The following is a 22,110-nucleotide window of genomic DNA, read 5'->3' as shown; positions in this document are numbered from 1 at the left end:
TGGTTTGCCATTTCCCTCTCTATTTTGCGATTTTTGCAGATGAGGAAGCTGAAACAAATGAGGTTAAGTGACTTGTCCAGGGTCACAAAGCTAATAAGTGTCTAAGACTAGATCCCAGTTCCAGGCCTTATACTCTAGCCATTCTTTTGCCATTCTTAGCTCCTTAAGAGTATGAATTGGCATCGTGTATTTCGATCCTAGGGTTCAAATCCCATCCCTGACACTTAGTACCTTTGTGATCTTGAGTAAGTCCCTCTACCTCAGTTGGCCTCAGCTTCCTCATCTGCAAAATCAGAGGGGTCAGACTTGAGGGACTCAAAGGTTCCTTCTTGCTCCAGAGCTATAATCCTCTGATCTGGTGATCTCTTCACCTTGACTGCCTCACCCTGGCCACTCTTAGGTCTTTAGATCTGTAGATTCATTAGATCTTAAACTTTAGAATTGATACCAAGCCAGAAGGCAAAGGTTTACTTCATTGATGGCTCGTTCAATTTCTTTTTCTGAGACAGGATTATTTCAGTATTCTATTTCCTCTTTGTTGATCTAGGCAATTTATATTTTGCAAATGTTCATCCCTTTCACCGAGATTATCAGATTTATTGTCATATAATTGGGCAACATAGTTCCTAATGATTGCTTTAATTTCCTCTTCATTGGAGGTGAGATCATCCTTTTCATTTTTTATATTGGTAATTTAAAAAAAATTTTTATTTTAAAATATATTTCCATGTTAACATGATTCATTTCCTTTCCCTGCCCTCTTCCCTCCCCCCCTTCCAGAGCTGACAAGCAATTCCTCTGGGTTGTACAAATGTTACCACTTGATACCTATTTCCATATTATTCATTTTTGCTATGGAGCAATCCTTTAAAGCCTAAACCCCCAATCACATGCCCATATATACATGTGATAAATGGTGTTATATTCTTTGCTTTTGCATTTCTACTCCCATAGTTCTTTCTCTCAAAGAATGCTAATCACATTGAGAGAAAGAACTATGGGAGTTAATATTGGCAATTTCATTCTCTTCTTTCCTTTTTTTTAATCAAATTAATCCATGCTCTGTCATCTATTTTATTTATTTTTTCACGGAGCCAACTCCTAGTCTTTATTTAGTTCAATAGTTCTTTGACTTTCAATGTTATTAATTTCTCCTTTGATTTTTAGAATTTCCAATTTAGTCTTTAAGTGGGGATTTTTAATTTATTCTAGAACAGTGATGGGTAAACTTTTTTTTTTTAAACCCTAAACTTCTGTGTATTAGTTCCTTGGTGGAAGAGTGGTAAGGGTGGGCAATGGAGGTCAAGTGACCTGCCCAGGGTTACCCAGCTGGGAAGTGTCTGAGGCTGGATTTGAACCTACGGCCTCCCATCTCTAGGCCTGGCTCGTAATCCACTGAGCTACCCAGCTGCTCCCCAAAACCTTCATACTTTTGAAAGGACTTCAAGTAAGCCATCCCATCTGAGCTCCCTAATGCCCTGTGAGCTGAGCTCTGGTCCCGACCAATGATTTCATCCAGTTGGGGCTCCTCCACCTCTCCGACCCCCCAATCCAAAGCCAATAGACAAGAGGTTCTTGTATGGTTCAAGTCATCTCTCCCATTAGAATGGAAGCTCCTTGAAGGCAGGGGTTGGGTTTGCTTTTTGTTGATATCCCCAGAATTTAGCATTTCAGTCCCGTCTGATTCTTCCTGATCCCATTTGGGGTTTTCTTGGCAAAGATGCTGGAGTGCTTATAGTTAGCATTTAATAAATACTTGTTGGGGACAGCTGGGTGGCTCAGTGGATGGAGAGCCAGGCCTAGAGATGGGAGGTCCTGGATTCAAATTTGACCTCAGCCACTTCCTAGCTGTGTGACCCTGGGCAAGTCACTTCACCCCCCCTCCCCCCTTGCCTACCTCTTACTGATCTTCTGCCTTGGAACCAAAACACAGTCTTGATTCTAAGACAGAAAGTGAAGGCCCCAAACAAACAAACAAATAAATAAATAAAGACTTGTTGACTGATGGATTGAGCAGCATCGCCAGTAGAAGTCTGGATACAGACTATCTGCCTGCCACAGGATTATTTCCATTTTGTAGAGGAAAAAAACCGAGGCTAGATGGACAACTAGTATCAGAGGCAGTATTTGGTCTTTCTCCGTTCCCAGTGCCTGGCACACAGTAGGTGCTTCACAAATACTTTCTGACTTATTCTCTTTTCATACACTCGAGGCAGGAGTGGTGACTGGCTTGGGAAGAGCTGGCCGAGCGGTTCATCTGGCCCAGTCCCCAGGCAGGGTCGTGGGACCACTTCAGGTTGGAGGAATGTCCAGGGGCTCCCGTGTTGGTTGAAGATAATACTGAGCTGACGACGTGTTCCTTTGCTCTCCCCCCTTGGCCTCGGCTCCTCTCTCAGTTCTTCTGGTTGGTGAGTAGCTGGCCTGGTTTTGAATTCTGTGGTTTCTGTGGGAACACGGAAACGTGCTAAAAATAATGACTCGCTCAAAAATGGAACCCAGGCTTCTGCTCAGAGCCTCTCAGGGAGGGAGGACGAGGGAGCCGTCTACTTTGACTTAGGGGTCCTCTGAGATATCCAGCTCCCTTCTGACCTGGAGCAGGAAGTCTGTTCCTCCGAGCCTTCCCCATCCTCCTTTAAAAAAAAAATTCAATTTAACAGTCATGTCTGACTCTCTGTGACCTCATTTGGGGTTTTCTTGGCAGAAGATGCAGGAGTGGTTTGCTATTTCCTTCTCCAGCTCATTTGACAGATGAGTAAACTGAGGCAGAGTGAAGTGACTTGCCCAGGGTCACACAGCTGGTTTGCCATTTCCTTTTCCAGCGCATTTGACATATGAGGAAACCGAGGCAAACAGGGTTTAAGCAACTTGCCCAGGGTCACATTTCTAGTGAGTGTCCAACTCCTTGGGATTCCATGATCCCGAGGATATGCCAATCCTGAGGATTGGCATACCATAGCATGCCAATATTCTCTGTGGGGTTTTCTTAGCAGAGTGGTTTTCCATTTCCTTTTCCAGGGCATTTGACAGATGAGGAAACTAAGGCAAACAAGGTTGAAGTGACTTGACCAGGGTCACCTAGCTAGTAAGTGTCTGAGTCTTTAGCATCCTAGCCTGTCGGTGCTCCCCATGGGGTTTTCTTGGCAGAGATCCTGGAAGGGTTTACCTTTTCCTTTTCCAGGTCATTTTACAGATAAGGAAACAGAGGCAGAATTAAGTGACTTGCCCAGGGTCACCTAGCTAGTAAGTGTCTGAGGCCAGATTCGAACTCAGGAAGATGAGTCTTCTTGACTCCAGGCCCAGGGTTCCATCCGCTTTGCCACCCAGCTGTCCCTGAACAGTCATTAAGCCCCTGCTATTTGCAGGGCTCTGTGCCAGGCTGGGGATACAAAGGTGAAAAAAATCAGTCTAACCTGATCGTGCCTTCAGGGAGCCTCCAGTCTAGTAGCAAGATAGTCGTGCTAGATGCTGGGAGGATGAAGACAACAATGAAACAGTTCCCCTGTCCTCAAGGACTTTGTATTCTGTTGGGGGGAACACGTGGCCCCCCTGGATGCTGAATTCTTTCCTTCCCAGAGTCACTCATCCTAGATGGGTCTCAGTTTCCTAATCTGTAAAATGAGAGCGTTACACTCGGTGGCCCTTCTAAGTTCTAAGCCTACGATTCTATACTTAAAAAAACTTTTTTTAGTTAAAAGTAAAAAAAAAAAAAACCTTTAAAAATATTAAGAAAAATCGGTTTCTTCCTGCCTCCTTTGAAAAAGAAAAAAAGAACAAAATTCTCCTAACAAATAGCACCTGATCCATGTCCCCCAACACCAGTGTCTTTCTGCAGCCGAGTCCATTATCTCTTGGAGGGGGGCTTTCCCTTCGTCATCTTCTGGGCCTCTGAAATCATGCTTGGCCATTGTGTTAGCATCTTCTTCTTATTTTAGATTGGGTGTCCTTGTCTTGCCGAGGCCCCTGACCCCAATAGCGATTGACCTGGAACCTTTCTCTTGCTCCAGATTTCCAAGCTGGATCAGTTCACCCCTCTTTGGCTAGCCTCGTGGCCCCCCTGCTTTGGGAGACCTGCCTTAGTGAGAACACTCAATCCGCTTTAGCTCATCTGAAACTCAGAACTGCCAAGCTCACAGGCCTCAGCCCACAGCTGTAGGTGCCACAGGTGTGTGCCACCGTGCCTGGCACTGTCTGTGATCTTACATACATACAGACGTGCCTCTGGAAAACACCCTCCGCCCTTCCCTGTCATTCATTCAGCAAATACTCCTATAAAGGGTTAATTAAATAAGACCCCCCCCCACACACACACACAGAAGGTACATGATGTAGATATTCTTGTTCCCATTTTACAGATGAAGAAACTGAGACTCAGGGAGCTTTGGTGGCTTGCTGAACTGACTTGCCCAAGGTCTGTGCCTGAAGTGGGATTTGAACCCACAACTCTTGACTCCAAGTCCCAACCTCTTTTCTAGTAATCCTATTTTGCTAAGGGCTTGTGAAGGGAAGCCCAGGATGGTGGGATGCAGCAGCCCCAGGAGCTTTTCTTAGGGTTCCCTGGTGCCTGGAGAGAAAAAAAAAGATTCTGGAGTGGTTTGCCATTTTCTTCTCCAGCTCATTTTACAGATGAGGAAACCAGGGCAGCAAGGTGAAGTGACTTGTTCAGGGTGTTCCTTTGGGCATATCCTCTCCTCCCTTCTCTGGAGCTTCTGACAGCCCTGGTTTAATCTTTCAGGTCCCTAAGCCAGGCCCTCCCTGGGCCTCTTAGATTTTTAACTCTGAAAAGAAAAGATTTCCTAGGCTCATAGATTTAAAGTTAGAGGCCATCCATCTAGATCTTGGAGATGAGACAGCTGAAGCCCAGAAGAGGGTTCGAGACTTGATCAGTATAGCAGATAACATGGGACATGACTGGGATTGGAACCAGGGCTGAGAGAATTAGAGAGGATGTCAATTATCTTCAAGCCAATCAATCATTAAACGTTTATTCAGAGCCTGCTAGGTGCCAGGACTCTGCTAAGCTCGGGGGATACAAAAGGAAGCAAAAGACCGGTCTACCCTTAAGACCTCATGGGAAAGGCAACATGGAAACAACACGTTATAAGCAAATTCTGGACAGTTTAAATAGGAAGTGATTAAGAGAGGAAAGATATTAGAATTAAAAAACGTTGGGGAAGACTTCTTTTTTTAAATTTTTTTTAATTTTTAATTTTTAATTTTTACATTTTTAAACCCTTAACTTCTGTTAGGTGGAAGAGTGGTAAGGGTGGGCAATGGGGGTCAAGTGACTTGCCCAGGGTCACACAGCTGGGAAGTGTCTGAGGCCGGATTTGAACCTAGGACCTCCCGTCTCTAGGCCTGGCTCTCAATCCACTGAGCTACCCCGCTGCCCCCCAAGACTTCTTTTAAAAGATGGGTTTTTATATGACTTCGGAAATTTGTTACTACATGGAAAAGGAAAAAAAAATCTTTATAAAAGTAAAAAAAAAAAAAAGGAAGAAGGCCCAAGAACGTCAGGATACTCTAAATGACTAAATGCAAAATACTCCAAAGTAAAAGAAAAATTCATAACCATTGAGTACTAACTTATGAATATTCACACATGCAAATTTAGATTTAAAAACCCAATTGCACTAGTATTTTGCCAAAATTAATTTTCTTTTTCTTTTTTAAAATTTAATTTAATTAAAAAAATTTTTTTTCCATGGTTACGTGATTCACGATCTTTCCCTCCTCTCTTCCTTTCCTACCTCCTGGAGCTGACAAGTAATACCGATAGGTTATACATCTATTATCACTCAAATCCTATTTCCATATTATTCATTTTTGTAATAGAGTATAAATAAATTATAGATAATATGTTTTTCTTCTGCATTTCTGCTCCCACGGTTCTTTCCCTAGCTGTGGAGAGCGTTCTTTCTCATAAGTCCCTCAGGATTATCCTGGATCATTGCATTGCTATTAGTAGCTAAATCTATCACATTTGATCATCCCACAGTATTTCAGTTACTTTGTACCATGTTCTCCTGGTTCTGCTCATTTCACTCTGCCTCAGTTCATGGAGGTCTTTCCAGCTCTTCTTGAAATCATCCTGTTCATCCTTCCTTATAAGCACAATAGTACTCCATCACCACCACATACCACACTTTGTTCAGCCATTCCCTAATCGAGGGACATCCCCTCAGTTTCCAATTTTTTTGCCACCACAAAAATATTTTGCCAAAACTAAAAGTAACTCTCTAATAAAGCCTACATTTCTGTGAAAAAATAAATAAACAAATCAAAGATGGGATTTTGCTTGGGACTTAAAGGAAGCCAGAGAGGTCTACTGACCAGAGCTGTGCAGAGGAGGGAGAGTGTTTCAGACGTGAGTAGCATCCAAGAGAGGGCCCAGAGCCTCCAGATAGACTCTTTTGTTCATGAAACAGCCAGGCCGGTGTCAGTGGATTAAAGAGTACATACTGGAGAGTAAGGGGCAAGCAGGCTGGAAAGGTAGGAAGGGCTGGGTTATGAGGAGTTTTAAATGACAAATGGGATTTTGTATGTGATCTCGAAGGCAATGGGGAGCCACTGTAGGTTATTGAGTGAGAGGAAGGATGACATGATTGGATCTGCGCTTTAGGAAAATTGCATTCAGTGACTGAATGGAGTTTGGATTGGCATGAAGCAGGCCGGCTATTGTAACAATAGATAATCCAAGCATGAGGTGATGAGGGGCTGTACAAATGGGGTGGCAGTGTCAGAGGAGAAAGCAGGGTACGTTTGAGAGACATTGCAAAGGTAAAATCAACAGGCCGTGGCAACAACTTGGGTGGTGAGAGAATGGGAGTCAGGGGTGACTCCTGGATTGGGAGTCTGAGGGCCTGGGAAGGTGGCGTTGCCCACTATGGATATAGGGGAAATTGGGGAGGGGAAGAAAGGGGAGGCAGTGTTACGGGGAAAGATAATGAGTTCTGTTTTATACTTATTAAATTTAAGATGTCTCCTGGACATTTGGGGATGCCAGGTTAGAGGTTCGCAGAGAGACTGGGGCAGGAGAGGAAAACCTGAGAATCATCTATATCAGAGGTCGGCAACCTTTTTGGCCTTGAGAGCCATAAACGCCACATTTTTTAAAATGTAATTTCGTGAGAGCTGTGCAGTGCTCACAGTGCGGCTCCTGTAACAGCGCCTGAAAAAAAAATGGACTTTATGGCTCCTGCAGAAAGAGCCACATCTGGCCCTCAAAAGAGCCAGATATGGCTCGAGAGCCCTACGTTGCCGACCCCTGCTCTATATGGAGATGATAATTGAATCCACGGGTGGTGATGAGATTAAAGTGAAAGAAAAGAAGGGGAGAGAGAAGGAGCAGTCAGATGGGTAGAAAGAGAAGCGGGAGAGAGAGGGGGGTCCCAAAGGCCCAGAGAGAAGAGAGTATGAAGAACAGCGCCCAAGGCTGCAGAGAATTCAAGGACTATGAGGACGGAAGAAAGGCCTTTGGCCTTGTTGACGAAGAGATCATTGGGAACTTTGGAGAGAGTGATTTTGGTGGAATAAAGGTGGAAGCCAGACCGTCAGAGAATGAGGAGGGAAAGTGGGGGCCCTTAGTGTAGACTCTTTTTCTAGTTTAGCTACAGAGGGCAGAAGGGATAATAGGTTGATAATGGGGATAAAAAGATCAGTGGAGGGGGTTTTCAGGGTAGGAGGGACATAGACGTGTTTGTAGGCAGTACAGAAGGAGCCAGGAGAGATTGGAATAAATGAAAAAGAGTGAGGCTGACCAAGGGGCCATCTGTTGGAGGAAAGAGGAGACTTCTGGGAGAGGTCTTATACTTTCCTGAGGCTACGAGGGCAGGAACACAATGGATGACGGGTGGAAATTATAATTGGCTTTTATTAGTTGCCTAATAGGAGGCAGCTAGGTGAGCCAGTGGATAGAGCACTGGGCTTGGAATTAAGAAGACCTGAGTTCAGGTTCTGCCTCTGATACTTCCTAGCTGTGTCATTCTGGGCAAGTCACAACTTCTGTTTGCCTTAATCGACTGGAGGAGGAAACGGCAAACCATCTCCAGTATCTTTGCCAGGAAAATCCCATGAACAGTATAGTCCGCAGGATCACAGAGTCAGACGCTTCTAAACAACTGAACAATACAATAGAGAAATCCTCCCTAGAATGTATCCAATGAATCCGGCCTCTGCCTGAAGACACCCCAGGAGAGAGACTGCCACAGGGTCACAAAGTCAGAGGCTCATAAAACAACGGGACAATGACAGCGTTTGCCTAATATGCACTGGGCATGATGGATCCAAAGACATTAATTACAAACAAAATAGTCCCTGCCTGGGGAATAGAAATTAAACACAGATTAGTGAAAAGAAGATGTTTGGGAGTTAATTATGAAGGATGGAGCAGATTTGCCATAGGAGGTGCTCTGGGAAGTGGCTCCTGAATTGAAGGCTTGAAGGAGGCAAAGCATGCTAAGAGGCAGAGTTGAGGAAGGGATAATGGATTGGAGGCATTGGGAACCATTGGTACAAAGACAAGGAGGTGGGAGATGGAATCCCAAGTCTGGGGAACAGCCAGTAAGCCAGTTTGCCTGGAACATAAGATATGTGATGGGAAATAATGTGAAACATATCTGGAAAAATTAACTAGAGCCTAATTGTGAAGGGTGTGATGAATTTGGAATCCAGAAGACTTGACTTCAAATATAATCCTTGACCCTAGCTGGGAGACCTTGGGTAAGTCAAGTTATCTCTTTGTGCCTCAGTTTCATCAAGTGTAGAATGGAGTCAGTGGAGTGGGATGTAAACTGAACAGATCAGATGTATTCTAGGGGCAATAGGGAGCCAGTGAACCTTCTTTAGGAAGATTATTTTGTCAACTATGTGGAGGATGGGTTGTAAGGGGGGGAGAGACAGACAGACAGAGGGAGAGAGAAAGAGAGAGAGATGGAGGGAGAGAGAAAAAGAGAGAGAGACTAGGGACACCACAAATCAGGAGGAGAGAGGAAAAGGAAACTGGGAATGGTCGGTGGCAACCACATGAATGGGGAAAAGAACAAGATTCTGAGACAGGAGGTAAACTTAGCTCTGAGAGTAAGGATGGTGGGTCTGAGCTTGTGAACTTGGGTGGTGGGTGACTGACTCAGTGGTGTTCGCAACAGAACTGAGAACCAAGAGAAATGTCATAAAGGCCAAAGAGGGAGGAAAGAGTGTAGAAGAAGGGATGTGAAAGGGCCAGGAGACAAAGAGAGGATGATAGCTTGAGGGGGTAATGAGGGTCGAGCAGAGGGTGATTTTTGTGGGTTTTTTTGAGGATGGGAAGACTAGGGAGAGAGAAAGAGGCAGAGTAAGTGGATGAGCCAGTCTTCCAGAGGAACTGGGAGGGGGGAGGATGGGATCAGGGACCTAAGGAGAAGGCTAGCCTTGGCCAGGGGATGGCTCACTTCTTTGGGAGAGACTGGAGCGAAGGAAGAGAGAACAGGGAAGACGTGCAGGTTCTGAGTGGTAGAATAAGAGCTCAGAAGAGCTCCCGACTTCTCAGACCAGTAAGACACAGGGCTGTCTCTGGATGGGGGCCGAGATGGGAGAGGGAAAGCCCTGGCCTTGAGCTCCCCCCACCCCCTGCCCCATCCCTACCTTCTTCCTTCAGAATTTCCATCGCTGTTGTTTACTGGGCTTCTCCTCCCACCTCTGAGGATCCTTTGGAGGGGAAGCTTTCTCAGGAGAGCAGATCTCAGCCCCTTCCTTGGTGGTAAGGCCAGCCAGAGCATAGGAGAGAGCCTTGTCGGAGAGGAAGGCCCAGGGCTGCCTTCCAATGTCCCATCTCTATTGCTGCGTGTCCTTGGGCGGATAAGCGTCCCGCTCTGGGCTCCAGTTTGGATTCTGGGACTTGGGTAGCCTCTTTGGGGGTTAAATTGGGCTCCCATCTCCGCTGCCCTGTTCTTTTTGGTTTTCGCATCCTCTCTGTTTCTCAGCATTTCCCTTCCCACCCCCACTTTCAGGGACCCTAATGTCAGGTGCCAGGGGAGAGGGAGCGGGCCGGGTCCATGGGTGCAGGCTCTCCCGGGTCCGGAAGCGCTCTAGTAATGGGCCCGGAGCAGTGAGAGAGGCAGCGGAGGCTAGAAGAGGTCGAGTCCTCCCGGCTGCCTCTCTTCCGCCTGTGCCACGCTGTTCCTCCCAGACCAAGGAAGGAGAAAAGAAGCCCCCCGAGTTCTGCAGAAGGGAGTGATTCATGGGCCACGTCTGACAAAACGGGCCGAGTTCTGCCCCAGAAGCGCCTCCTCCACAGAGAGGGATGCTTTTCCTTCATGAAGTCCCCCAGAGGGCCGGGATGGCTCTTTCCCTTCCTCCAGGTCTCGTTCAGGTTGGCCCTTCTCTTCTCGTTGGTGTTGGGGGGCCCCACGCTCCAAGGGTCCCTGAAGCCCCGCGAGGGTCTTTCTGGTGAAAGGGAAGGAGGCCTGAGAGTCAGAGCCAGAACCGAAAGGGACCTCCCGTTTTATAGATGCAGAAACAGAGACTCACTCAAAGCCACACAGGTGGTAAGTTGTCAGAGGTGGGATTTGAACCCAAGACCTCTTGACTCCAGAGCTCGATGCTCTTTCCATTGTCCGCCATTTTTCTCCTATCCAGGAATTCTCCAGGCCTTCAAGCTTCAAGAAGAGGCCAGCCTGGAGGAGGTGATGGAGTCTTGTTGAGGGCCGATGATGTCCCCTTCCCCATGGCGGTCACGATGGGCTGTGGCCAAAGATGTCCGGGTCTCATGGATTCCGGCTCAGCAACATTTTCTGATTCTATCCCCTTCTCTCTCGGCCCTCTGCCACTGCCTTCGTTCAGGTTTTGTTACCATCCAATTAGACTAATTTTTATTTATTTTTAAAATATCCTTCCCTTCCATCTTAGAATCTATACTGCGTATTGGCTCCAAAGCAGAAGAGCAGGAAGGGCTAAGCAATGGGGGTCAAGTGACTTGCCCAGGGTCACCCAGCTAGGAATTGTCTGAGGCCACATTTGAACCCAGGACCTCTCATCTTTAGGTCTAGCTTTCTATGCACTGATCCACTTACCTGCCCCACTAATTTTAAAATTGAAATTAATTTTTAAATTGAATTTAAAAATCTTAAAACGAAGTGAATACTTTCTTCAATTAGACTATCGTCATAACCCCACCTCCGCCTCCAATCCATCCTCATGGGCTACCTTGCTAGAGTAGTTTCGTTGGTTCCCAGGATTCCACTGCTCCAAGACCTTCAATGGCTCTCTTTTGCTTCCAAAGTAAAATTAAAATTCTTTTGCTTGGCATTCAAGGTCTTCCACAATTGTTTACCATCCTACTTTTTTTTTTTTTTTTATCAGCCTTTTCTTCTAAACCCCAAATGTTGGGCCACTGGTAGCATCTGAAACATCTTGTCTGGCTTGAACTAGATTGAAATGTAATTCAGAAATATTTAGAAAAATAAATAAAAATATAATAAAACACAGATAACATTGTGTTTTAAAACTAAACTGGGGCATTGTAGGGGTGGCAGCAGCTAGGTAGCTCAGGGGCAGGCTTAGTTTTCTTATCTGTAAAGTGAGGATAATAATATCTTCCCCCAAATTTATATTATATAAATGTTACCCTAAATTTTGCAGAAATGGGGCAACTAGGTAGCTCAGCAGATAGTCAGGCCTTAAGACTGGAGGTCCTGGGTTCAGATCTAGCCTCAGACACTTCCTAGCTATGTGACCCTGGGCAAGTCACTTGACCCCCATTGCCTAGCCCTTAGCACTCTTCTGCCTTAGAACCAATATGCAGTGCTGATTCTGGGGCAGAGGAAGGGTTAAAAAAAAACAAACCAGACAGAGAGCCCCAAGTCAGTATATGGCAGCAGGAGTCCATCTGTACAGGTTAGTGATCCTGTTTCCATTTGGGTTGGACCCTGATGCTCTAAACTATAGTGTCTGAACCTCCTCCAGTGCCACCCCTCTTCTCCCAGTCTCAGGAATGTTTTCCCCATTTTAGCCTGGGAGGTTTCTCTCTGTCCTTTAAAGACCTGTATGGATGCTGCCTCCTCTTGGCAGCCTTCCAGGATCTACCTGATTGGGAGCCAGTCTCTTAATTCCATATCTCCCGTGGCTCCTCATTCTCACTGATGGTTTAGCACTGGATTTGGAGTCAGGAAGACCTGAGTTCAAATCTAACCTCAGACAGTATGTGAACTTGGGCAAGTCACTTCACCCTGTTTGCCTCTGTTTCCTCTTCTGTCAAGTGAGCTAGAAAAGGAAATGGCAAACCACTCCAGTATCTTTGCCACGAAATCCCCAAGTGGGGTCATGAAAAATCAGACACTTTCCAGCTGTGGGATCCTGGGCGACTCATTTCACCCTGTCTGCCTCATTTTCCACATCTGTCAAATGAGCTGGAGAAGGAAATGGCAGAGTAGCTGTGTGACCCTGGACAAGTCACTTCACCCTGTCTGCCTCAGTTTGCTCATCCATCAAATGAGCTGGAGAAGGAAATAGCAGACCACTCCAGAATCTCTGCTGAGAAAACCCCAACTGGGGTCTGGAAGAGTCATAGGACAGTTGTACAGTGCACTTCTCTGTGTCGGTCCTTATCTGCCTGCTCCATGGCAAGCTTCTTCAGGGCACAAGACACTCAGCTCTTGGCTCTGGGCCTCCATGCCTGGGAGGCTCTCCTCCATCTCTGCTTCTTGGCTTCCATGTTCCCTCACATACAACTCTTTGTGACCCTTTTTGGGGTTTTCTTGGCACAGATCCTGGAATGGTTTGCCATTTCCTTCTCCAGCTCATTTGACAGATGAGGAAACTGAGGCACACAGGATTGAATGACTTGCCCAAGGTCACACAGCTAGGTTGCCATTTCCTTCTGACAGATGAGGAAACTGAGGCAAACAGGGTTAAATGACTTGCCCAGAGTCACACACAGCTAGCAAGTGGCAGAGGCCAGATTTAAACAAAGGACTCCAGGCCTGGCACTCTATGCCCCTGGCTGCCCCCTGGCTTCCTTCAAGTCCCAGCTAAAATCCCACCTCCTCCAAGAAGCTTTCCAGACTCCCTTAAAACCGGTGCTTTCCCTCCAGGATTATCTTCAGTTTATCCTGCAGATAGCTTGTTGGTACATCGCTGTTTGCACCTTATCCCCCCCCCCCCATTAGGCTGTGAGCCCCCCGAGAGCAGAGACTGCCTTCTGCTGTGCCTGTTTCCTGAGTGACTGCCAAAGATCCCAAGAGCCAGGGATGAGCCGGGAGAGCGTCGGAGGAGTGACGGGGACTCGAAGTGTGTGTAGGGGACGCCAGGTTCCAGGAGCAGGAAGGAGGCCAGTTTTGCCAAAACGGTCGAGTGTGGAGGAAAATAAGGAGAAATGGCCGGCCAAGGCCAATGGGAGCCAGATGCAGAAGAGCTTTAGATGCCCAGCAGAAGAGTTTGCATTTTATTTGAGAGGCCATAGGGAACCACGGAAGCTTCTTGAGGGGGAGAGAGAGGAGAGCGGTAAATGGTTTCCTGGGCCGGACCTGGGAGCTGCCCTGCGTTGGCTGGTTGTGTGCTTTAACCAAACAGAACTTAATCTGAAGCCTGTGGATGGTGTGAGTTCAGGGAGAGGCTGGATGACCAGTCACTTGATAAGTATGTGTACTGTGAGTCAGGGAAGCAAAGGAACACAAAAACATTGTCCCTGCCCTCAAGGAAGATACATCCTCGTGGGAGGGACAGCAGGCACATACGACTTGTAAGATGTAAAAAAAGGAGATTCTCAGCAGAAGGAAGGTGTCTTTTTGCCATTTCCTTCTCTGACTCATTTTACAGATGAAGAAACTGAGGCCAGCAGGGAAGTGACTTGCTCAGGGTCACACAGCTACCCTGTGTCTGAGGCTGGATTTGAGCTCATGAAGATAAGTTGTAAATACGATGCAAGCTAGATGGGAGAAGAGGAAAAAACGAGAAATTTGAGAATAAGAGCAGGGGAAGAGCCCAAGGAGGAGGGGACGCTGGAAATACTTCCTTTGGGAGGTGGAATTGGATCTCCGTCTTCGAGGAAGCCGGGGAGGCCAGGGGGGCAGCCAGAGAAGATGCCGGGAGCCCAGAGATGGGGCAGCCAGGAGGCCTTAGATCCGAGGACGCGGAGGGAGTGCAGTGGAAGGGAGAGGGCTGGAAAGGCAGGAGGGGCTTTCAGAGCCCCGCAGAGGGGCTCCTGGAGATGACGGGGAGCCCCCGGAATTCGCCGTCTGGGGAGGTGTCAGAGAGGTCTGTGGCATTTCAGGAGCTCGCAGTCTAAGCGAGCCAGAGAAGTGTTTTTGTTCAGTCATCGCCGACTCTCCGTGACCTTATTCGGGCTCTTCTTGGCAGAGACACTGTAACTGCGATACTCTACGACGGAGATCGTGTAACCTTCCTTCCGCTTTTGCCATCCCAGGCTTCCTCCCTCTGTTACTTTTCTGGAGAGAAAGAAGGAGGTTTCAGAGGCTTCATTCAGAAAGCTACAGGGCTCCCTTGGCCGGCTCTTTTGGCCATTTCTAGCTCATTTTACAGGCGAGGAAACGGAGGCCAGCAGTTTAAGTGACTTGCCCAGGGTCACCCGGCTAGTCTGTGTCTGAGGCAGGATTTGAACTCAAGTAGGAAAGATATGAGCCAGATGGGAGAAGAGGAAAGAACCAGAAATGATGGAATAAGAAGAGGGAGTCACATTTGAGGCAGGAGAAGCCGCTCTTTCCTTTATCCTGCCTGTTCCTCGTTTGTATGTGGCTCTTTGCATGTTATTCCTGCACGATGTGGTGCTAATTATGACTCAGGCAGCAATCATTTGTCATCGTTGTTGCATTTATTATTATGCACCAACTGTTTGCCAAGCTCTGGGATAGGGGCTGGGGTTACAAGAGAAAAAGGAAAGAAACAGTCCTCGCCCTCAAGGAGCTCCCATTCCATCGGGGGGAAGGAGACGTGGATTCATGTACACATACATACCTGGAAGTAGATGCGAAATAATAGCAGCTAACATTTCTATCACCCTCTTTATATATTTATTATATACCGTCTATTTATATATAAATGCTTTACACATACTAACTCATTTGGTCCTTACAACAATACTGGGAGATGGGGTACTATTTTCCCCATTTTAAAGATAAGAAAACTGAGTCCCAGAGGTATTTTTTCCCCCTAAACCCCCACCTTCTGTCTTAGAATCGATACTATGTATTGGTTCCAAGACAGAAGAGCAGTAAGGGCTAGGCAATGGGGGTTAGTGACTTGCCCAGGGTCACACATCTAGATTTGAATCTAGGACCTTCCGCCTCTAGGCTTGACTCTCTATCCTCTGAGCCACCCCGCTGCCCCACCAGGATCCTATACCTTAATAAATGTGAGGTAGGATTTGAACTCAGATCTTCCTGACTACAGGCACAACACGGCACCCCCTAGCTGCCTAAATAGAGATTAGGTGAGGCCCCAGAACCTGGGGGGGGGGGCATAATCTGGAAGGCCCTTGTGTTTGAGGTGAGCTTTGAAAAAAGGTTTAGGATTCTAAAAGGCTTTCTAATCTAAAAGGATTCTAAAAGGAGAGGGAGTTCGTTCCAGGCATGGAAGTGATGGGGGGGGGGGGCAGAGGGGGATGGGGTGAGGTAGCTGAAATTTCAATTTAGAAATAGCCCAGGGACCAGCTGGGTGGCTCAGTGGATTGAGAACCAGGCCTAGAGATGGGAGGTCCTGGATTCAAATATGGCCTCAGACACTTCTTAGCTAGGTGACCCTGGGTAAGTCACTTAACCTTCATATTTTTTTTTAAAGAAAAGTAGCTGGAAGAATGCTGGTTCTGGCTTCTTGTGACTAGAAGGGGGCCGATCGCTTCCAGGGAGGGATGGGTAGGAGGGTGAAGGGTATCTGGAAGGGGAGAGGCACCGTAGAGAAGATGAGGGGGTGAGCCTAATTATCTAGGGGAGCTCTAGCCTTCCCTCTTCCTCTTCCTCCCTCCCCTTTACTTCCCAGGGTGGATGGAAGGAGGTTGCAGCCACTTGATTCTGAAAGCTCCAGGGCTCACGCAGTGGCTCTAGTGCTCACGGCTCTCAGGTGAGCTGGGAAGGAGTTGGTGGGCTCCGAGGAGGCCCCTGTCAGGAGCAAACGGAGCTCTGTCCTCCCGAGCCCTGGCCCAGGCTCTCCCACAGACGCTGGGCCTCTGCCCTTCTCTGGGCAACGCTCGAGATAAGGCGCCTTGTCTTTGTTGCAGTTTCTGTCCTCTGCGGAGGAAATGGGACTGGCCACAGGGCTGGTTCACCCATGTGAGTCTGCAGCCTCAGCAGATCCCAGGAATTTCTCCCTTCCCAGAAGAGCAGCCTCCTGGGCTGCCCCTTGGGGCCAAACTCAGCAGCTTACTCCCCAGCCTTCTGGGGCTGAGTGGGGATGGATAAAGGGGAAAGCCATCTTCAAGGCTGTTTTTGCTCTTGGAAGAACACCCCAGTTGAAGTCAGAACACCTGGGTTCAAATTCTAGCCCTGACACTTTGTACCTGTATGACCCTGGGAGTCACTTAACAGCCCCCCCCCCCGCCTCAGTTTCCTCATCTGTAAAAATGAGAAGGCTGGATTAGATGGCCTCTAAGGGCCCTCCCAGCTCCAAATCCCTGAGCCCCTAGCTTGGAGAGGTGAATTTGAGTTAGTTGGGAAAATTTGCCTCCTCACGAAAGGAAAAGAATGGGCTGCTTTGGGAGGGCAGGTTCTCATTCTGCAAAATGGGGCTGATACAGAAGTCAATTTTTGCCTCTCTTGGTCTTCCTAGGACTTGGCACACTGCCTGGCTTGAGTATTTTGCAGGCCAGCTGGGCATGGGAACAGCAGTGCTCGTGCTTCAAGGAGCCTCTGATTTGTCTCTCCGTGCTGTCCTCTGCCAGGGCACGTGGTGCCCCATCTAGAACTTAGCTGATAGTCTTCAAGAGTCTCCAGGGTCTGGCGCTTAGCACAGTGCCCGGCACATAGTAGGCATTTAGGAAATGTTTTGTTGACTTCACCGGATTTGACTCGGCCAACCTGGTATTTGGGTTCTTGGCAACCTTCCAGGCTGGTGCTCAGACAACAGATTCTTTCTCTTTGGATCCACCCTTGGGCTGTCGAGAGGTCAGGGATGACACATCATAAGATCATAGGATAAATAAATGAGTATCACGCTCTTAGATAAGAGCTCAAATAGAAAAACCAAGACAGCTCCTGTCCTCAGGGAGCTTACACACTAACGGAGGGGCTGTGGGCACAGTGGCCTAGGAAGGGCGTGTTGGTTGGGAAGTCATGGAGTGGGGTGTGAAGCCACAGGGCAGTCGGCTACCATGGCTCTCAGAGGAAGAGGTAGAAAGGGGTGGGAGATGGTGCAGGGATTGCTGGGCACATTATCATTTATAATAATTATTAGAATATATTGTCATTTATCTAGTACTTGGTGGCTTGCAAAGTGATTTTTGTTTTTTTATTTATTTTTTAAACCCTTAACTTCTGTGTATTGGCTCCTAGGTGGAAGAGTGGTAAGGGTGGGCAATGGGGGTCAAGTGACTTGCCCAGGGTCACACAGCTGGGAAGTGTCTGAGGCCGGATTTGAACCTAGGACCTCCCGCCTCTAGGCCTGACTCTCAATCCACTGAGCTACCCAGCTGCCCCAACAAAGTGATTTTTGTATCTCATTTGACACAAGAACCCTGGGAGGGAGTTGCTATCATCTTCTTTTTATAGATGAAGAAACTGAGGTTGAGAAGTAGTTCAGTGACTTTCACAGGGGGTAAGTTAATTAGTTTAATAGTTTATGAAATACTGTGTACCAGGCACTGTGCTAAACACTGGGGGCACAGAGAAAGGCAAAAGCTAGGCCCTGTTGTCAAAAAGCTCACGGAGATGACATGCAAACAACTTTGTACAAACGAGTTAAAGACAGGATAAATTGGACATAATCACTGGAAGGAAAGCACTAGAATTAGGGGACCTCAGGAGGGAGCCTTTGAATTTAAGGCTTCCTGGCTTGAATCCAGATCTCTATGCCACCTGTCTGCAAAAAGATGGTCCCGTCTGCCTGTCCTTCCTCCCTCCCTCCCTTCCTTCCTTCTTCCCTCCTCTCTTTTTTTTTTCTTTCCCCATACCTTCCATCTTAGAATCAATACTCTGTATATTGGTTCCAAGTGGTAACAAGCAGGTAATGTAGGTTAAGGGATTTACCCAGGGTCACACAGCTAGGATATATCTGAGGCCCAGTTGGACCCCAGGATGGTCCTGTCGTTTTCATAGAGAAACAGTCCTGGGATAAGTCATCATCCTTTTCTTTTGTACTTCGTTTTCTCTAGACTCCATGCACAGGTAACTAATTGCTTGTGAATCTAATCGTGCCATCTTTATTTCAGTGAGTCATCCAAAAAGAGGGCTGGCTGCCTTTCCGCCGAGGCTGCCTGGTCAGGGTTTCCAGTGTGGGGCTCCGAAGGGGTGAGCTCTGCAGCGGAACCTCCCCATCCTCCAGGCCCTGGCTCGGGTCCAGGCTGGACCATGAGTCCTGCCCTCCCACCTCCGGCCAGCATCAAGCAATTGAGGCCCAAATGACAGGGGGGCGGGCTTGTTCTTTCTGACACTTTTGTGTGTGCTCAGCTCATCTTCCCAAAGAGTCTGAGATGAACTGAGCAGGAGGGCCCTTAGAACAGGGAGTGTCAGAGCCGGGAAAGGCCTTAAACCGGGCAATATCGGAGCTGAGCAGGATACCTTAGTCCCATCATTTCCCCAGTGGACAGCTTTTTTCCGGAGAGAACTTGGGCTTGTGTGGGCTTCTGTAGCAGGTCCCTGAAGGAGATGGGAGGGGGCCTGGGTCTCTTCCCTCCCAAAATTGGGGTGTTCAACTCCGAAGCATTTTTTTTTGTTTACTCCGAAGGATTTTTGAGCCAGAAGGGACCTTAAAGCTTGAGTCAACTTTTTTTCCTTGAGTAGAGTTTTATTTTTTAATTTTTTAAAGTTTTTATTTGACTATTTTCCCCTAGTTGCCTATTTCAGGCTCTTTCCCTCTCCCCCCAGGCCCCCCCAGCCCCCCTTAGCCAATGCGCAATTCCATTGGGTTTTACCTTGAGTCAACTTTTTTAAAAAAATGAAGATAAACACATTTTCTGTAAAAAATAAAGATAAACTTAGGTATTTGGGGGGAAATCCTCGAGTCAAATTCCCGAATTTGGGGGCTGCCGAGGCAGTGGAGGCATAACAGGAGGGAGGGTCCCTCGGGGAGTCGGTGAACCGAGTCAGGATTTGAACCCAGATCTGCAGCCAGAGGCCACATTTGCCCCTGTTCCTCTCTCCCCGCCCAGGTCCTGGCCACCATGAAGCTGAATGAGCGGAGCCTGGCCTTCTACGCCACGTGCGACTCTCCGGCGGACAACAGCGGCTTCCTGTACAAGAAGGGGGAGCGGCACACGGCCTACCACCGGCGCTGGTTCGTGCTCAAGGGGAACATGCTCTTCTACTTCGAGGAGCGCGACAGCCGCGAGCCGGTGGGCGTCATCATCCTGGAGGGCTGCACGGTGGAGCTGTGCGAGGCCGCCGAGGAGTTCGCCTTCGCCATCCGCTTCGCGGGGGCCCGTTCTCGCACGTACGTCCTGGCGGCCGACAGCCAGCCCGCCATGGAGGCCTGGGTCAAGGCCTTGTCCCGCGCCAGCTTCGACTACATGCGGCTGGTGGTGCGCGCGCTGGAGCAGCAGCTGGAGCAGATGCGGTCGGGGCCGGGGGGCAGGCCAAGGGCCGAACCCCTGGCCCCGCCCCGGAGGGAACGCTCGCTGCCCGCGGCCGGCCCCAGGGAGAACGGCTGCGCCGTGTGGAGTCACGAGGGCCCCGGCCTGCCCAACGGCAGCCTCCCCAGGACCGGACCCCCGCCCGTCCCGCCCCGCCGGAAGCCCTCCTCGGGCCCCGGCCCCGCCCCTCTGCTCGTCCCCGAGACGCCTTTCAGCCCCGGCGCCAACACCTTCTCCCGCCTCCACGACTGGTACGGACAGGAGATCCTGGCCCTCCGGCGGGAGTGGCAGGAGAGCCGAGGCCAGCCGTGACCCCGGGCCCGGGGGGGTGCTGCGGGCCGGACCGTGGCGGGAAGCGCCCCTGCTGGACAGTCCCGACCCGGACTCACGCTCGCTCGGTTGGCTGCTGAGCCTGGTGCCCGGCAGTGGCCGTCTGAGTCCTGAGACGTCCAGCCTGCCCCTGGCCGGCGGCTCGGTGCGGAGCGAAGGGGGCGGTGGGGCTTTGGGCGGGAGCTTGTCACCCCTTGTCCAGGCTGGCCTGGGGCCCGGGGCCTCTGCTGTAGCCTTTGGGGGGGGGCTTCTCCTGCCCATCTCTAGAACGTTTCTAGCGTGGGGGAGGCGGAGAGGGGGCGCTGCGTGTTTGTGTCTGTCTCTGTCCGGGTCGGCTCCCCGCTATGGGGGCATCGTCGTTTACAAAGCCTTCTTCTTTGTTCCCGTCACTCCCCGGGGGGTGGAGGTTTACTGTTGCCACCCTAGAGCACGCCCCAGAGCCGGGGGCTCACCTTCTCTGCTCATGGGAGGAGATCTCCTGGCCACCTTCCACCCTCTCCCAGCCTCCCAAAGAAAACAGTTCTGCCCCCAGGCTCCTCCCTCAGCCCATTTTACTGAAGGGGAAGTGAGGTAGGACCCACAGATTCAGATCTAGAAGGGACTTTTGACACCATGTAGGCCAACATCCTCCCTTTACAGAGGAGGGAACCGAGGTCCAGAGAGTGACTTGTCCAAGGTCATGCCTGTGGCAGGGCCGTCATCATGATTAGCCCACACGTTTCTGGGGGGCCTTAATGCTGAGCTCTTTACATCTGTGATCATTGGAACCTCACGACAATCCTGTGAGGTGGGTGCTATTGTTCAGTCCATTTTACAGATGTGGAAAATGAGGCTCATGGAGGTGGCCTCTGCAGCCAGACCTCTTCCCTCTTGCTCCATGGCTAGTCTGTGCCTCTGTTGTCCTCCTTCCCAGATCATCTTGCCGCCTTCCCTCAGTTCTCAGTACATTCTTTTTTTTTTAAACTCTCATCTTCCATCTTGGAGTCAATACTATGTATTGGCTCCAAGGCAGAAGAGTGGTAAGGGTAGGCGATGGGGGTCAAGTGACTTGCCCAGGGTCACACAGCTAGGAAGTGTCTGAGGCCAAATTTGAACCCAGGACTTCTCTCTAGGGCTAACTCTCAATCCACTGAGCCACCCAGCTGCCCCCTCTCCGTACATAATTCTAAAGCTGGTGGGTTCATTTTTTTCAGATCTAAGGCCAGGGAGAGGGTTCAGCAGTTGTCTGGGGATGTGCCAGCATCCTGAGCTGGGCCATACCAGGAGGGGATTCCTGGGGAGGGGAGCCCCATTCCCTGCCTCATGAGCACCATTCTTTCAACTCTTCAAAGAGATTTCAGTTTCTTCAGCCTTTTTTGGAGAAGACGTGTGGTCTGATGTGGAGGGGACAAACCTGACCTCAGAGGTCAGAAAAATCTGAATTCAAATCTTGCCACATACTGGTAATGAGACCACGAACAAATCACTTAGCGCTCTCAGTGCCTTCTGGGAACCCTCCGACTCCATGTTACCGACTTTCAGAGCCGGTGGGCATTTCTTTACTGGGAATCCCCGTTGTCCCCCCCAACTCGCCCTCCTTGAGACCCTGGTGGTCTCCTTCCTGCTACCTTCTCTTCTAATCCTGTGAAAAGACACTCGGGGCAGAACCCTGACCTCTTACAACTGGAGAACCTACTTAGGGTTCTAGGCTTGTCCAGGGCCCTCCGGTGGTCAGAGTCCCATCCTTGGTCCTGCTGCCAGTCAAACAACCCATGGCATTAATGGGGGGCCGGTTGCCAAGCTAGGCTTTGGGGCTACACGGACAAGAGTGAGGCCGTCCCTGACGTCTGGGAGCTTATTGTGCCTTTGCTCTCTCGTGTCCATTTGTGTCTAAGACCTCTAGCTAGAAAACGGCAGGAAGAGAATTCCCGAATTCTCAAGACATCCCGGCGAGTGGGTAGGGGAGCCAGGAAGACCTCGCTCACCCTCCCAGCATCCCCAGGCGACTTTCCCAAGTCCTAGGTCTGTATTCGTGGAGGGACGTCCCTCCCCAGTGAAATCTCAGGTCTAGTCCAGTAAAAGACAATTCAAGAATT

General features: G+C 49.1%; 1 protein-coding gene across 1 annotated transcript; it reads left to right on the top strand.

The window, feature by feature from the left end:
- Positions 1–19,294: 19,294 nt before the first annotated feature.
- On the top strand, positions 19,295–20,017 carry PHETA1 (PH domain containing endocytic trafficking adaptor 1). The gene has a single exon (XM_044658786.1). It carries the CDS (start codon positions 19,298–19,300, stop codon positions 20,015–20,017), a length of 720 nt encoding a protein of 239 aa, XP_044514721.1. The 5' UTR covers positions 19,295–19,297.
- The last annotated feature ends 2,093 nt before the right edge of the window (positions 20,018–22,110 follow it).

This window comes from Gracilinanus agilis, chromosome 1 (assembly GCF_016433145.1).
Source record: "Gracilinanus agilis isolate LMUSP501 chromosome 1, AgileGrace, whole genome shotgun sequence".
Classification (NCBI taxonomy): domain Eukaryota; kingdom Metazoa; phylum Chordata; class Mammalia; order Didelphimorphia; family Didelphidae; genus Gracilinanus; species Gracilinanus agilis.
This window is presented reverse-complemented; position numbering and strand designations above follow the sequence as displayed.

What these genes read in the sequence shown, in the direction of transcription:
- PHETA1 (XM_044658786.1), top strand. Translation starts at nt 19,298, where the DNA reads ATGAAGCTGAATGAGCGGAGCCTGGCCTTCTACGCCACGTGCGACTCT.